The sequence below is a fragment of the Triturus cristatus genome, chromosome 7 (genome assembly GCF_964204655.1).
Source record: "Triturus cristatus chromosome 7, aTriCri1.1, whole genome shotgun sequence".
Classification (NCBI taxonomy): domain Eukaryota; kingdom Metazoa; phylum Chordata; class Amphibia; order Caudata; family Salamandridae; genus Triturus; species Triturus cristatus.
In genome coordinates this window covers 1,692,255,962-1,692,269,904 of record NC_140590.1, presented here as the reverse complement: position 1 = coordinate 1,692,269,904, position 13,943 = coordinate 1,692,255,962, and the positions used below count along the sequence as shown (strand labels likewise).

Below are 13,943 nucleotides of genomic sequence, written 5' to 3'. Positions count from 1 at the left end.
GTCAAAATTGCTTGAGACCATGCTGCTACTGTCTAAGGGGTCGTGATGCACTGTCTTACCCCCGGTTTCGCTATCAGGTAATATCCGTGCCTGAGTCGCTTTAAATTTAGCACCGGTGGCATCAGATAGAGGCACTGAAAGCCCTGACGGAAGTGAGGGAATTGGAAGAGTTAAGCCTAGATTAATTTGCTTAGAGCATTCTCCAGATCCCTTAGATGGATCATTCTCATCAGCCAGGATTAGGGTTGATAATAGAACTTTAGAAGGAGAGCATGCCGGTGACTTAGTAGGTGAAGCAACAGGCCCTGGAGCTACTAATTGAGGAGACGATACAAGAAGGGCCCCTGTGACCGAAAGATCCGGAGGTGCCAACATGTTGGAAATTGTTAGCGAGGAGATGGAAACAGAAGAAGTCTGGAGCTGGGATTGAGCCAGGTCGAGTACTTGAGGAACAACCTTGAAATACGATCGTAATGAAGGCGTAATTCTTGAGGTAGAGTCTGGAAGCGATTTGCTTGACTTAGAGGATTTATTAGACCTAGCTAATTTGTCAGACCTCTTCGTACGTTTGGCCATAACTTCAACATGCAAATAGGAAGACGTTTTTGAGGGGATCTGGGGTTCAGAAGATTTAGAGGGGGGCCCAGCCGATTCCCACCCCCCTTCTGTGCCACCCTGGGGAGCGCTCCCACAATCCAGCCTTGTAGCAGACTTAGTACCAACCCCAGCCGCAACCTCAGTTGAAAACTTCCTACTCCCTTTGCTTCTGCGTGAGTGCCTCCTTTTTGCGCTATGCTTAACTTTTTCACCCAAGTCTTTGTTTGTAAGGGACTCCTTAGTACTAGGAATCGAGGGTATAACTGGCTCTTGAATGTGTGGTTTACCCGACAGCAGACTAAGCGCATTGCGCGTGTTGGCTCTCGATGTGGCTCTCGTTGTGACCCTCGCAGGGTTGCTAATCCCCGCCACCCAAGCTCTAGGAAAAGTTTCACCCGACACTTGTAAGGGGGATTTCTCTAACTTCCCTGCAAAGTAAAAAATTTCTTCTTGACCAGAGAAAACCCCCTTTTCAACAGTCTTGCCCGTCACCTGATCAGCTGCTTTGACTATACAGGCTATATGCTCCGCGCTGCCTTCTCCTCGTATCTTGAAGTTATCGCCGCCCTGATGGACGCTGACGCTGACCTGGTGATCGCGCCGATGACTCCACTGCTTCCTCCCCCGACGGAGCTCCAGGGCGGCGCGGAACCAGGGCCACAGGCCGTGCCGATTTCCAAATGATGGTGTAACTAGGTCCGAAACCTCAGGGGACAGCTGTATCGCCCCCGACTTCAGGCACATGAAGATAGAAGAAAGACCGCGCTAACACGGTAACTTTCCCGTCGGTATAAGCAAGCAGCAAAAGAAAGTCGCTCTACCAGAAAAAAACAAAAAAAACAAAGGCAGGTTCGTTAGTTATTATTCATAAAGTCGCTGATTACATGCCAACACTGATAATATTCAGCATTTTCGGGAAGAGGAAAAAAACGAAGAAAAAAAGCTATAGCTGTAGCGACGCCCTGCAGGGAGCTCAGAGCAGAGTACTCCGGCAGCTAGCCTGCTGCCGCCATGTTCCTCCCTCCAACCGCTGCCGCCAGAAATACATTTTTATTAGTAAAGCCAACCCTAACCACTGTGTTACGTTCTGAATCCTGAGTTTGTGCTTCTCCAGACCAAGCATACTTAAAAAACACCTACCAGTATGGGTGACTTTGTCTTAAGTAACATTTTCTTTACACTGATTTACACACGTATGATTCCTTGTCTCTAAGTGTGTGTGAAGTAAAGTGCTCAGACACCCTACACTGGTATGAGAGGTGATGTAAAACAAATTAAATGCATGTGAGAGAGGGGCTATGGAGAGATGAGAGGCACTGGGAGGGTGGTAGTGAGGGCTCATTGAAGAGCCCCAACAAAGATTGTGGTATCCTGGTGCACTGTAACGTCATCATTTACTAGGCTTTAAAAGCTAATACAATTGAATGTATACAGAAAAATGTGCCATTTTGCCCAAATTTTTTGAGGGTGAACCCCCAAACCCTCTTTGCAGTGGTCAGGCTCGCTCGCTGCACTCACTATGCACCCTACGGGGCTGGTCTGACAGAATCTGCCGCTGTGGATTCTCAGCCTGTCCCTGAGCCCACTTCGATATCAGCCCAAGGGTCAGTGACCCTCAGATCCACAGATAGCTGCGGAGCTGTTCATAGGGCAGTGGCCCCCTCACTCAGCCCGGGGGCAGCGTCTGCACACGCTATGGTCACTGACAGCGCCGGACGGTTCCTTGCTCTGAACCAGGAGCCCGCTAGCGGCCTGAAGCCCTCCATCTGCAGGCGTGAGTCGGAAGTAAGGATCTCCCGGAGACTTACCTCTATTGGCGGCATCATGGCTCTGCATCTTCTGGCGGCCTGACTCAGCACGAAGCATCTACTGGCAGCCTGACTGCATCTTCTTGCGGCTTGACTGCCTCTCCTGACATTCTGGCTCTGCATCTCCTGGCAGCCTGAATCATCACGAGGCATCTCCTTGCGGCCTGACTCAGCACGAAGCATCTACTGGCAGCCTGACTGCATCTTCTTGCGGCTTGACTGCCTCTCCTGACATTCTGGCTCTGCATCTCCTGGCAGCCTGAATCATCACGAGGCATCTCCTTGCGGCCTGACTCTGCATCTTCTCGTGGCCTGACTCAGCACGAAGCGTCTATTGGCAGCCTGACTGCATCTCCTTGCGGCCTGACTCTGCATCTCCTGACCGTCTGGCTGAGCACGAGACATCTATTGGCGGCCTGACTCTGCATCTCCTCGCGGCCTGACTCTGCATCTTCTGGTGGCCTGACTCTGTTTCTCCTGGCAGGCTGACTTCGCACAGGACATCTGCTGTCGTCTTAACTGCATCTTCTGTGGCCTGACTCAGAACAGGGCATCCCCTGCACACACAGGCACGACACAAACACGCACACGACACCGTATTTTGGGCCCTGACGCTGCTTTCTCGCTACCTCATTTCTCCCCTCTTCCTCCTGTGTCACTCCGAATGATGAGGTGAGTGTCCTGTCCACCGCGCCCGCTGTTCATGTTTGCTCAGTATTGGAAATAATTCCCGGGTTAGAGTTCACTTTAACCTGCCAATGATATTCACAACACGGTCTGAAAATGTGGTTATTGTTATAGGTGGGCGAGCCAAGAAATTAACGTGGAGAGAGTCGAGCCAGAGCCGAGCCAAGGGTCTGGCTCGGATCTTAGAGCCGGCGCACGAGCCGAGAAGTGTATTTCTTTAACACGTTGAAGCATTAACATTAAAAAAGCACTAATTGTAGCAGCGCACGGAGAAGTACCTATTAAAAGTGTATTGATCGTTTTGTACAACTAGTAGTCTGGACTCCTATTTGAAAGCGCTCGCATACGGAATAAAGAAGAAAAAGAGTTTGGTTCAATAACGTTTTTGCTTACGATTACACAATTTCAGTAGAGAACCGCGATTTATCTATGATTTTTGGTTCCACCTTGTGCAAATCAGCCAGGAAATGGCTCTCTATTTGTCTTTCCTTATTTTAAGGTTTTGTTTTAATCTCTGAGTTCATTTTCTGCAGTTTTTAAATACAGCAGGAAGTCGACCCTAAGCCCGAGCGCTTTACATGAGCACCAGTGACATCACACAGGGTCACATGCATTGTTTGTGGGCACAGGGAAATGAAGTGATGTGCCGCAATCACTGGATGTTGAGCCGACCAGGTTCCACCAGATCCACAGTCGGTAGCTCTGGCAGCAATGCCACATCCTGGGTAGAGGAGGGACAGACAGACAGACAGACAGAAACCACTTTTAAAGTTAGTCTCGCTCTGGGCTTGAGGTTCCAACAGGACCTCGAGCTGAGCCCGAGTCGGCTTCAGGCTTGAGTTTTTCAGCGGCTCACCCGCCTCTACTTATTATACAATTCAGTGGAATGAGGGTCAATTAAGGATGCAAAATGCATTAGAAATTTACACCGAGTCCGAGAAGTTATGTTTACCAGCTGGCCGGCCCCATGTCGGTGAATTTCAGGAAACGTCAAAGGAGGATGGTGCCCAGGCACAACATTTGTTTACAATGAAATACGCGTATAAAATCTTGAATCACTGCTTTTCGCAGGGTAGTAAATACAATTATCGGTCTCAATTCCCATCCTCCCACAATGCGGGGAATGTTTCAAGATGTCTTGGCTAAAGTCGTGGGGGAGGAATAGAAAGAAACCAATCAGTTAGCGCCACCAAGCGGTAATTTACTGTACTGTTTGAGACCTGATAGAATCAGAAAGTTTTGTGACACTGGAAAACGTTGTGCAGAAAAACTGTGTCAATTTTAGGGAGAAGGCAGATAGACTTAAGTTTAGCTAGCTGGTAGGAAGCAGTCTGTTATGCTATCAGAGATGAAGTGACCTCTGTGTGTATAGGCAGGCTTTAAGTGTGCCGGGTCCTTAAAAGGCAGTTCTTAAAAGCAGGTGCCGAAACGAGTCTCTCTATCTGGCTCTCCATTTTTACCTTCAGGGTGGAGGGAAAAAAAAGCTTAACTTTACCATCCGTCATTGCTTTTGATGTAATTTCAAACAGACTAAGGGGCACATTTACAAGCCCCTTGCGACGCAAAAGTGGCGCGAGGGGCTTGAAAATCTGCCTCTATTTTTTTTGTTTTATATAGTGAAAACTTGGAGCAAACATGAGCACCAGTTGCGCATTACACAGGGACATATTCATGTTTTGAATTACAGGATGTTGAGCCGACGTGATGCTCGCACCTGTTTTCTCAACTTGAAAGTCGGCAGCTCTATCCTTACGTCACAACCTCGCTCAACAAGAACGGAAGCATTTTCAATATTATATAAGCCTGGGCAAAGCACTATGCTTCGCTAGCGTAGTTGGCGAAGTTTGCACTACTTCGCACTACGCAAATTGCACGTAGCACAGTGCAAACATGCGTAGTGTTGCGTAGAGCAGCGGTCATTTTTTGCTTGCTCGTGGTCCTCAACGTCAAGTTGGCGACCGCGTGCGTGGAAAATAAACCTCCCGGCGAGATTCTCAACGCGGGGAGGTCAGGTTTCTCATTGCGAGTGGTCGCGTATGCTCGCGACCGCTCGCGATGAGAAACTACCAGTCCGCGTTGAGAAAGCTGCAGCTCGAGTAAAAATCTCCTCGAGCGGCAGAAAACTACAGCTCGCACTGTGCAAGATGCCGTTTTCAATGGTTGCACAGTGCAGGATGCTTGTTCGCACTGTGCAATCATTGAAAACGGCATCTTGCACAGTGCAAACAGGGTACTACGCAGTTCGCGTAGCTACGCGTAGCGCTACTTCGCGAATATACAACGAAGTCATAGTTGTTGCTTATTTGTCTTTATGTAATTTACAACCATTGACAAAGTCAATAGTCCTGTCTTGTTGTAGGTGTAAACTTGTGTTATATATCTGAATGAATGGACAGATGCAGCAAAATACCAGTCAGGCAGCACACTATGCTAAGCACAGATTTTTAGCTCAAGCGTTTTAAGCCACGCCCTTAATTACATCGGCCTCGCCCCTGTGAGAGACCCCCCAGTTTTTTCATCTTACTTAAAGCTCAGTGTATAGGTATATACATTTGGTTGAAAACAGAGAAGTGGCCGATTCAGGTCTTTCTTCTTTGCCAGTTGCATATATTTCAGGGGCAATGCCAGGCCAATAAAGTTACCAGGAATAAACACTCTGAGAAGTGAAATGAACACTGACACAATGGTGAGGGAAAGTTGTTTCTTTCTCCTTGAATGGTATGACTCAAGACTCTAGACAATGCACACTTGTTCTAGTGCAAAAGTGTCACAGGGAGGTCAGTGGCTGTATAGTTTCTGTACATTAGGAGTCTGCAATATTGACCCTGTAGTTATAGCTGTGTCCGGTAGTTCATAGCAAAAGGTTTTCTTCTTTGCTCCGTATCCCCCATTTGGCGAATCTTCACAAAATATTACAAATAAATACACTTCCATCCAAGTTGTTTTGTCGACAGTAAGCACTGCAGGACACGGGGACAGGATTAGGGCCTGGCTGAAGACCAGAGCCTGTGCGCGGGACCCGCTATGCACAGCCTTAAGATGTGCACAGCTGATCTGGGTGTGATAGGGTCTGGGTTTGGGATTTGGGTTCGTAGGCGAAATCCTTTGTCCACAGCCTGCCCCGCACAGTCAAAGGCAATGCGCTGCTGGTTTCAGACGCCCAATCCACACGGTGCCACGGTGTGACACCTTCCCTTCACACAGTCACATGGTGATGAGCTGATATCACATAGTGGTCCAACTTAAATTACTTTTTTTGAATGGCTCTTCATACAAAGAATGAACATAGATGTCTTATGAGCTGCAGGCCAGCATGTCAGACACACGTCAGAAAGAAAACACAATGGTCCGTGAGTCTCAAGTCCACACCTAGCACCCAGGAGTTACAATAAAGGTCATTTGCAACTCGCAAGTCCTCAATGCCTACTCCCAAGTTTGAAAATATAATTTATCATGACTCGCAAGCCTTTCACGTTGCGAGGAAATGGGAGGTGTGGTATCCATACTTGGAAAAACATTTCCATCACATGGGTACTGGGACATTGGTAACGTGAATACTGGAACTGTACTCTACCTCATAAAATGCACTTCCAGTTAGTGCTTAATTTGAGCCAGTGGTTTTCGGTGCTCGGCACTGGCATTTAATTGTCAACACCGACACTTGTGGCAATCTGCCACAAGATGGCACTGTCTGATCTGACCACAAATTATTAATCCAGTCTACATAAAAAATGACTTACCTGCTGCCCAAGTCATAATTATAGCTTTGGGGGCCTGGAATTGTCTGAATTGTCACACTTGCAGAAGTGTGATGGTTAGTAGGTGTGTTGTTAATACTATTGGCAGCATGGCAGGAGCGATGTGTTGTGCAAGCTGCAGTGGCCTCCTGACGAGAGCCCTGGCACTTATGTTTTTTTACAAATTAAGCACTGCTTACAGAACCAGTCTCTGTGTTGGCAGTTCCACTGTGCCCTACTAGGAGTTCCTGCAGGGCGGTGACGTGGGGAGGGGGAGGGGCAGGGTGGGGAGTAGTAAACTATGGATTACGGAGGTTTACAGGTAAGTAAACATATAAATTAATAAAACGAATTTCGTTGCGTGCACTGCATCCCCAAATGCGATGCAGTGCACGCAACGAAATTCGTTTTATTAATTTATATGTTTACTTACCTGTAAACCTCCGTAATCCATAGTTTACTACCCCCCACCCTGCCCCTCCCCCTCCCCACGTCACCGCCCTGCAGGAACTCCTACTACTGACCGCGGCTGACTGGAATGGGAATGCTATCACATAAATATTTCCCTGTTGAAAAAGCCATGACACTATGGCATGGAACCCAAAATGTGGTGTTTCACCTGCCACCCCAGTGGATTGGTAGTTTGACTGCATGATACTGTAAGCCCGGTTCACAAAGTGAAACTTACACTTTTGTGTAAGTCTTCATTTCTTGATATTCACAAACTATGAGTTTAAGTCTACTCATAGTAATTTTACCACTGTGGGGACCCTGCGGTTGGGGCAGACAACTCTGCACATAAAAAGATACCACAGGCCTATTTTGTTATGTGTGGAGTCTCAGCCATGCGTGCGGAGTGGCAAAATTCCTATTAGTAAAATTAAACTTGTAGTTTGTGAATACCAAAACAATAGTAAACATACACAACACTGTAAGTTTACCTTTGTGAATCAGATCCCAATACCCCAGTGATCCAAGTTTATCCTTCCCTGTCCCAGTCCTGCCATTTCATCCCTCTATAAGGTTTCAGCTCCTTACAGTCTATTTATTGCATCTCCACCGTTTGTTTTGCTTTTTTACTTAGTCTGTCTCTGTGGCAGCTGCTGATCTTCGGAAGTGGTGGGACATAAACACAGAAGACAGACTCAAGGAAGTGAGCACACCTTCTCCCAGGTTCTCTGAGTCAGGGAATATTTAAAAGCAAATATACATTTTACAGCATAGACTCATCTAAGTTTGCTATCCTGCTTTAGGATCTGAAGGCTCAGTGATGAAATAGTCCAAGACTTTCATGGTGTGTCAAGGAAGGGCCCATTTACCCAGGCTCATGGGGGGGGGTCACTCATTATAACAATATTTTGAGAAAATTGTGGCATAATGTTGTATTTTTCAGCACAAATTTGCTAAAAAAAACCCAAAAGTTATTGGTGAAATAGGCATAATGAAAAATGGTATTTCACATGCCCTATTAGTTTTCCACCATGTGTTTCTCTAATAAATTCTCTGACACATTCTATGAGTGAGTAACTCTTTAGAAGGGCCAAAAATGAAAAATACAAGTGCACACAAATCTCATAATCCCAGGCCATAGACAGAAAAGCTACATATTTTACAGGCTCATACTGCAGCGCTTTCATACAAATATCAGCTTTAAATATAGAATCAAATTATTTATATCCTGTTGAGGCAGTGTAACTTCCAATTGCTTACTCTACGGTTAGAGCCTACTGAAGTAAATGGACCAGTTTGTGTCATATATCACTCCTGCCCTTTGTTCAAGAGTCCTGCTAGTAATAAAAGGCATATACAATTTTCACATTCCTACTTTTAAGACCTCACTCTACTTAACCAAAAGCTAAACAGCGTATCACCCCATGCCTCTCCATTTTCAGGGCCTACATCTGGCTGCTTTCAGTGTTCTGCATTACTTTTCAAGGTTCTGATGCAGAACTATTTGGGACGATTGCATCCCCCGGATATCCTGCGCTCTACCCATCAAACCAGTCCATGACATGGACAGTATCTGTGCCTCACGGCTACAGACTGAGACTCCAGTTTACCCACTTTGATGTTGGGGAAGATGAAGAATACTGCCAAGACTATGTCAAGGTGAGTGTGTCGTACGCATGTGCCTATGCCTCTTGTCGTACTATTGCCTTATCATCTGTCCATTAATAATATTTTGTGAATAAGAAAGAATGCTTGCTTCACTAGTGAGAATCAGCTTTTTGCTTCTCCTTTTTGTGTAAGGCAGAATATCTACTTGTAACTATAATAAATTGGATATTTATTTGGGATGACTGACTGCCCACCTCAATGAATAATCACAGCTCTTGTAGTCTGAAGTGCGATGTGTCTCCCTTTTTAGCTTGACTCGCTCTTTCGTTCTGAGCTTTGACCGTTCGTCTCTCTCCGAACCTTTTTCGGATGAATCCTGAAAGGAACGAGAGGAACGTGTATCAGGATCCTGATACCTATCAGGCTTCCTAATATTGTCACGGTTTCTCAAGTTATATTTTCTCTTGGTGTGCTCCTGTTGAGGAGATCCACTCCATGACTGTGTTTTGTTTTGTTTATTTTCTTGTTCATTGGCCCATTTCTTTTTTGAAGAATCGGGTGCTTGCTTAGAGTTATCCTTTTTAGAAGTAATCTTAACTATTATTTTGCCAGGTCTGGCTCCCAGATGATCTCTACCAAGCAAAGTGTATGTGTCTTTGATAATCTTAGGCAATTCTTGCTACTGCTGTGCAGGAGTGAATTTCCTCAGGAGTTGGCATATAGCCACCACTGCTGCCTCCCCTTTTATGTTACTCAACATAATGGCTGATACGTGGGCAAAATTGCTCAACAGTTTCATCCCTGGATCTAAGGCAGGCTCTGCCCCGTACTCTTTCTGAATCGGTTTCAGTACATCTGCTATGACTGCTGTTGAAGGGGAACCATGTGTTCTGGTATATACGGCCGCAAAGATTGTACCCCTAGTGATACAATCTTCGATAGGGGGAGCCATCCCCACTAGCAAGCAAATTGTCAGTATTCTGTGTTTTTCCTGTGGGGCTGCGTGGGGAAAAACTGCCTCAAGCTGTGCTGTTTTTTGTGCTATCCAGAACGAGATTTGCTCCCGGCTGGTGGGAATTTTTCCCATAATGGCATTCAGTGTTTGCAGGCTAATACCTGTAGTAACCATGTGTGGTTACCTAGCCCTCGCAGCCCTCGCAGGTTGTATTGTTAATGTTATCATTATGTATTGTGTAATATTCCTGTACATTTTTACTAGGTCTCCATAAAGTGTACGCATTCCTGCTGCTGTTAAAGCAGCAACATCTGGATGCGGTGTGTATGAACCTAAGACCGGCCAGGTTGCTCCTTCTCTGCTAAGAGAATGGAGTCTCACATGTTCTATGATATGGTGTAGGGTGCCTTTAAACCAATGAATGTGGTCTTGGTAAGTTACCGGGACCTCTAAGTCCACGTAAGGATAATACTCTTCCGGTGGTTCAACTTCAATGTAGTCATGAAACAACCATGTGTGTGCATATGCAGGAGGGAGTTTAACCCAAGAATTGAATACCTCTGTTCTGAATGCTTCGTGTGCCTCAACCACGAAGGTAACATCTCAACCTGTTGCCGGGAGGCCCTGTTGTAATAATTTCATTGTAACTGCCTGTCTGCAATTTTCTGAAATATTTAGTCTAATTATCTGTTCTTCAACGTCCTCACCTTGTTCGGTCATTGTCACAGCAGTAGTATTTAACTGATATTTTATAACGCTTGTGTTTGCGCAATGCGGGAACTTCTAACCCTCACAGCTTGATTAACCTACAGCCAATACATAGGATGTACCTACTCAGCTCAGGCGGATTTGTTTTCCCTTCCCACTACGGATGTCTCAGGTAAAAATGTAAGTAGGGATCTCTGAGAAAGAACAACTGAACTACTCAGATTTGACCACTAAATAAGAGCCTAACCAACGTTGGTGGCGCCATGTCGAGTAGTTCCTCCCAATCCGTAGGATCTGCGCATTGTTTGGACAACATAAACTAGAGGCGTGGTGTCAAGACTGATTCTGGACATCCCGCAGGATATGTTGGCCTATAGACCAGCTAGCTCACAGTGCCACTGTAAGCCCCCCAACCTACCAGGAAGCGAAAGGTTTCTGGTAACCAAGGGACATGACATCCATGTCCCCTCAGGGTTCGTTGAAACAGTACAGAACTTTTCACACAGTCACTGGTGCTCACTTATTCTCAGAGAAATATACAGAGAATACACATGGGGGACGTTTTCAATAACATTTATTGAACCAATGTTATTCTTGCATAAAATAGGTGTGCTGAAATGATTAGTATAAAGAAGCAGATAAACGTGATTACAAGCACCAAAAGGGAAATAGTAGATATAGTTCTAACATGGTGCTAAAACAATGTATTTATGCCGACATAAAACACAAGGCAGTAGCCGAGCATACTCCTACGATGCAAACCCTACTCTAAGTGTATCTAGAGTGTATGTAAGTTTAAAGCTCAGAATCCATCCAAGGGACGATCCAACCCCATTACCTGAGAGAACAGAGTGAAGGACCCCATCTTGGTCATAAACTGGACACCTCTCACGAGATGTCAGACCACTGCATGGTGATTTCTCAGCATGCAAGGACCTTCGGTGTCAGCGGAAGTGCCTCCTCTGCTAATCTATCTGGATGCTCATCTTTTATAATAGAAAGCAGCCTTGCCATGTGCGTTTGGATTGGTGATGTTATGGATATGTAGATAGTCCTGTCGCCCCGTGGATGCATATAGTGGTGACATTTGTCCGTAGTGCGAAAGGAGACCTTGTACTTGATGTCTAGGGCTTTGTGATAATGTTGTGCGAAGCTACATGTGTAAACAAGTTTAGTTTCAGAGAAACTAATCCAACATTGATCGTGCCTGCAAACATGTGCAAAAGGTCACAGCTGAAAATGTTATTTGTGAGGACAATGCAAGAAATAAGCTGCTTCGCTACATCGGCCTTACATGGGAATATAACAAAAACATGACAAAGAGAAAAGTCTGGCAGTCAATACCAGACCTATCGGCTTTGTCAATGCTTGTTCTCTTACTGGTTCGGCACTACTCAGCTTCTAGCGGGTAAAGTAGCATCCACGTTCAGGTAGGCTCTTATACCTAATATGCTGTGTTGTGTGAAAACTAGCATATAATGCTAATATGAGTAAATGTGTGGAAAGCAAAATTTTACTGATATGTTTTAATCAAAATTCGCTGTCATATATTTGGAAATATTTCTGAGTTTAAAAAGGTCATGAATTGTACTTTAATTGTACTTAAATGCATAAACACCATATATACAAATATTTTATGAACATATCTGTAATTGTTTCAAGTGCTTAATGTGAAACAAATTAAGTGCCAGGCCCCCCTCAGAAGGGTACTGAAGCCTGTATCACCCATGCCCTGCCGGCACTGCCAATGGCAATACCAACATAACACCTAACCATCACACTCCTACAATTGTGACAATTCAGACTATTTCAGGCCAAAGATATCATAATGGCATAAGAGGCTGGTAATATTCATTTTCAATGTATATTGACTTAATAAACACAGTTGTTGTGCTCATCTCATAATTAAAAAGACAGTACCACCATGTGGTGGACTGTCACTAGAACCGGTGCTGACAAATAAGTGCCGATGTCGAGCACCGGAAACCACTGGCACAAATTACCAGCAACAATTTAGTTCTAAAGATAAAAGTAAAAAGAGGGACTTAGTAATTCACGGAATAAAGCACTCCCCAGAGTAATGATAAAACAAATTACCTTATAAAATGAAGATGGGTATGCTGGTCCAGCATCAATGTAACTAACCTGATCGCTGCAGGTTACTTAAGCATCTTCAAATTTAGTTGAGGTTAAAATGCATCAAACTGAATATTATAAGGCATTAGATCAATGTGTGAGTGAAAACATGGGGGTGGGTTTTAATCAAAAGGGACAACTTCATTGTTGTACCCAAAAAATGTAATATATTTAATTAAAAAAGTTAGTTCTTCTAGCTTAAACGGGGCAAGAAGTGCTTAAAGTTTGTCCAGCAAAGAGTAACATGAAAGAAGCTGTGGCCTTTTGTATTCGTAGAAATTCCTCCCTCCCTTGAGAAATATTCAGATTTTCCTGCTGGAATGCCTTGCCACCTGCAGTGAACTGCGCTTAACTTTGTTCTCCTCTCATGTCCTTTCCACAGGTGACCGATGGCAGTCAGCCCCTTGTTGTAGTCTGTGGCAAGTTCTCCTCTGACGCTGGGGATATCCCAGAACCTCTCGAATTCATCTCTCTCTCCAACACTTTAACAGTGACATTTGGCTCAAGAAAGCAACAGAGCAGGCATTTCCGGGGCTTTCTGGCAATCTATACCGCACTAGGTAGGTTTGATGAAATGGTGGATCCTAAATTAACCACATCCATGCTCAGGACGGCTCCCGGCCGTCATGAGTCACGGTAGTCATGTGCTCATATCGGCCGGGAGCCGTCCGACCGTTGCCGCTCCACCCACGCGCGGCTAATTCCCCGCCTGTGCGGGCGAATTAATTAGTGGGTGGAGTTCGGACGGCTCCCGGCCGTCATGAGCACACGCCCACCGTGATTCATGACGGCCGGGAGCCGTCCTGGGTACCTGGGCGCCACGCCCAGCCCCGCCCCCCCTCGCATCGTGGCGGAATTTGCCGCGCTTGGAAGGGGTTAAGATGGCGGCCTGCAAGTGTGATCTGCTAGGGTGACATGGTCCATGAACTAAGACTTTCATCACACAAGGAGTCTTATTACTACGCACTCTGGGGCAGATTTACTAAGTACTTGTGTTGCCCTTGTGTTAAGCAACACAAGCTCTTAAATGAGATCTTATGTGGCATGCAAAGCTACCTTTCATGGCTCTCTGTGGCTCAGTAAATCTAGACTTTTGCAAGGCAGCACAAATCGTTGCCTTGCATTGAACTTTGTTGAGAAGGCGTTCCAACGGTGGAACATGGGTGTTCTCAAGCATCCACCCAAGGATTTTGACACAATCCCAGGTTTACTAAGGTAAGTACAGCTGGGATTGAGGCAAAATGATATCTCTACCCA

General features: G+C 45.5%; 1 protein-coding gene across 2 annotated transcripts in view; it reads left to right on the top strand.

Annotated features, from left to right (window-relative positions):
* The first annotated feature begins 2,261 nt into the window (after positions 1–2,261).
* LOC146812775 (complement C1s subcomponent-like) overlaps positions 2,262–13,943 on the top strand; it is a 52,661-nt gene continuing 40,979 nt past the window's right edge. The window contains exons 1-3 of one of the 2 annotated variants that reach the window (XM_085619890.1): positions 2,262–3,077; positions 8,722–8,938; positions 13,069–13,246. In XM_085619890.1, the coding sequence (XP_085476016.1) occupies positions 3,070–3,077; positions 8,722–8,938; positions 13,069–13,246 (403 nt within the window). In that variant the 5' untranslated portion in view covers positions 2,262–3,069. The remainder of the gene's footprint in view (positions 3,078–8,721; positions 8,939–13,068; positions 13,247–13,943) is intronic. The other variant, XM_085619891.1, reaches the window with a different exon arrangement.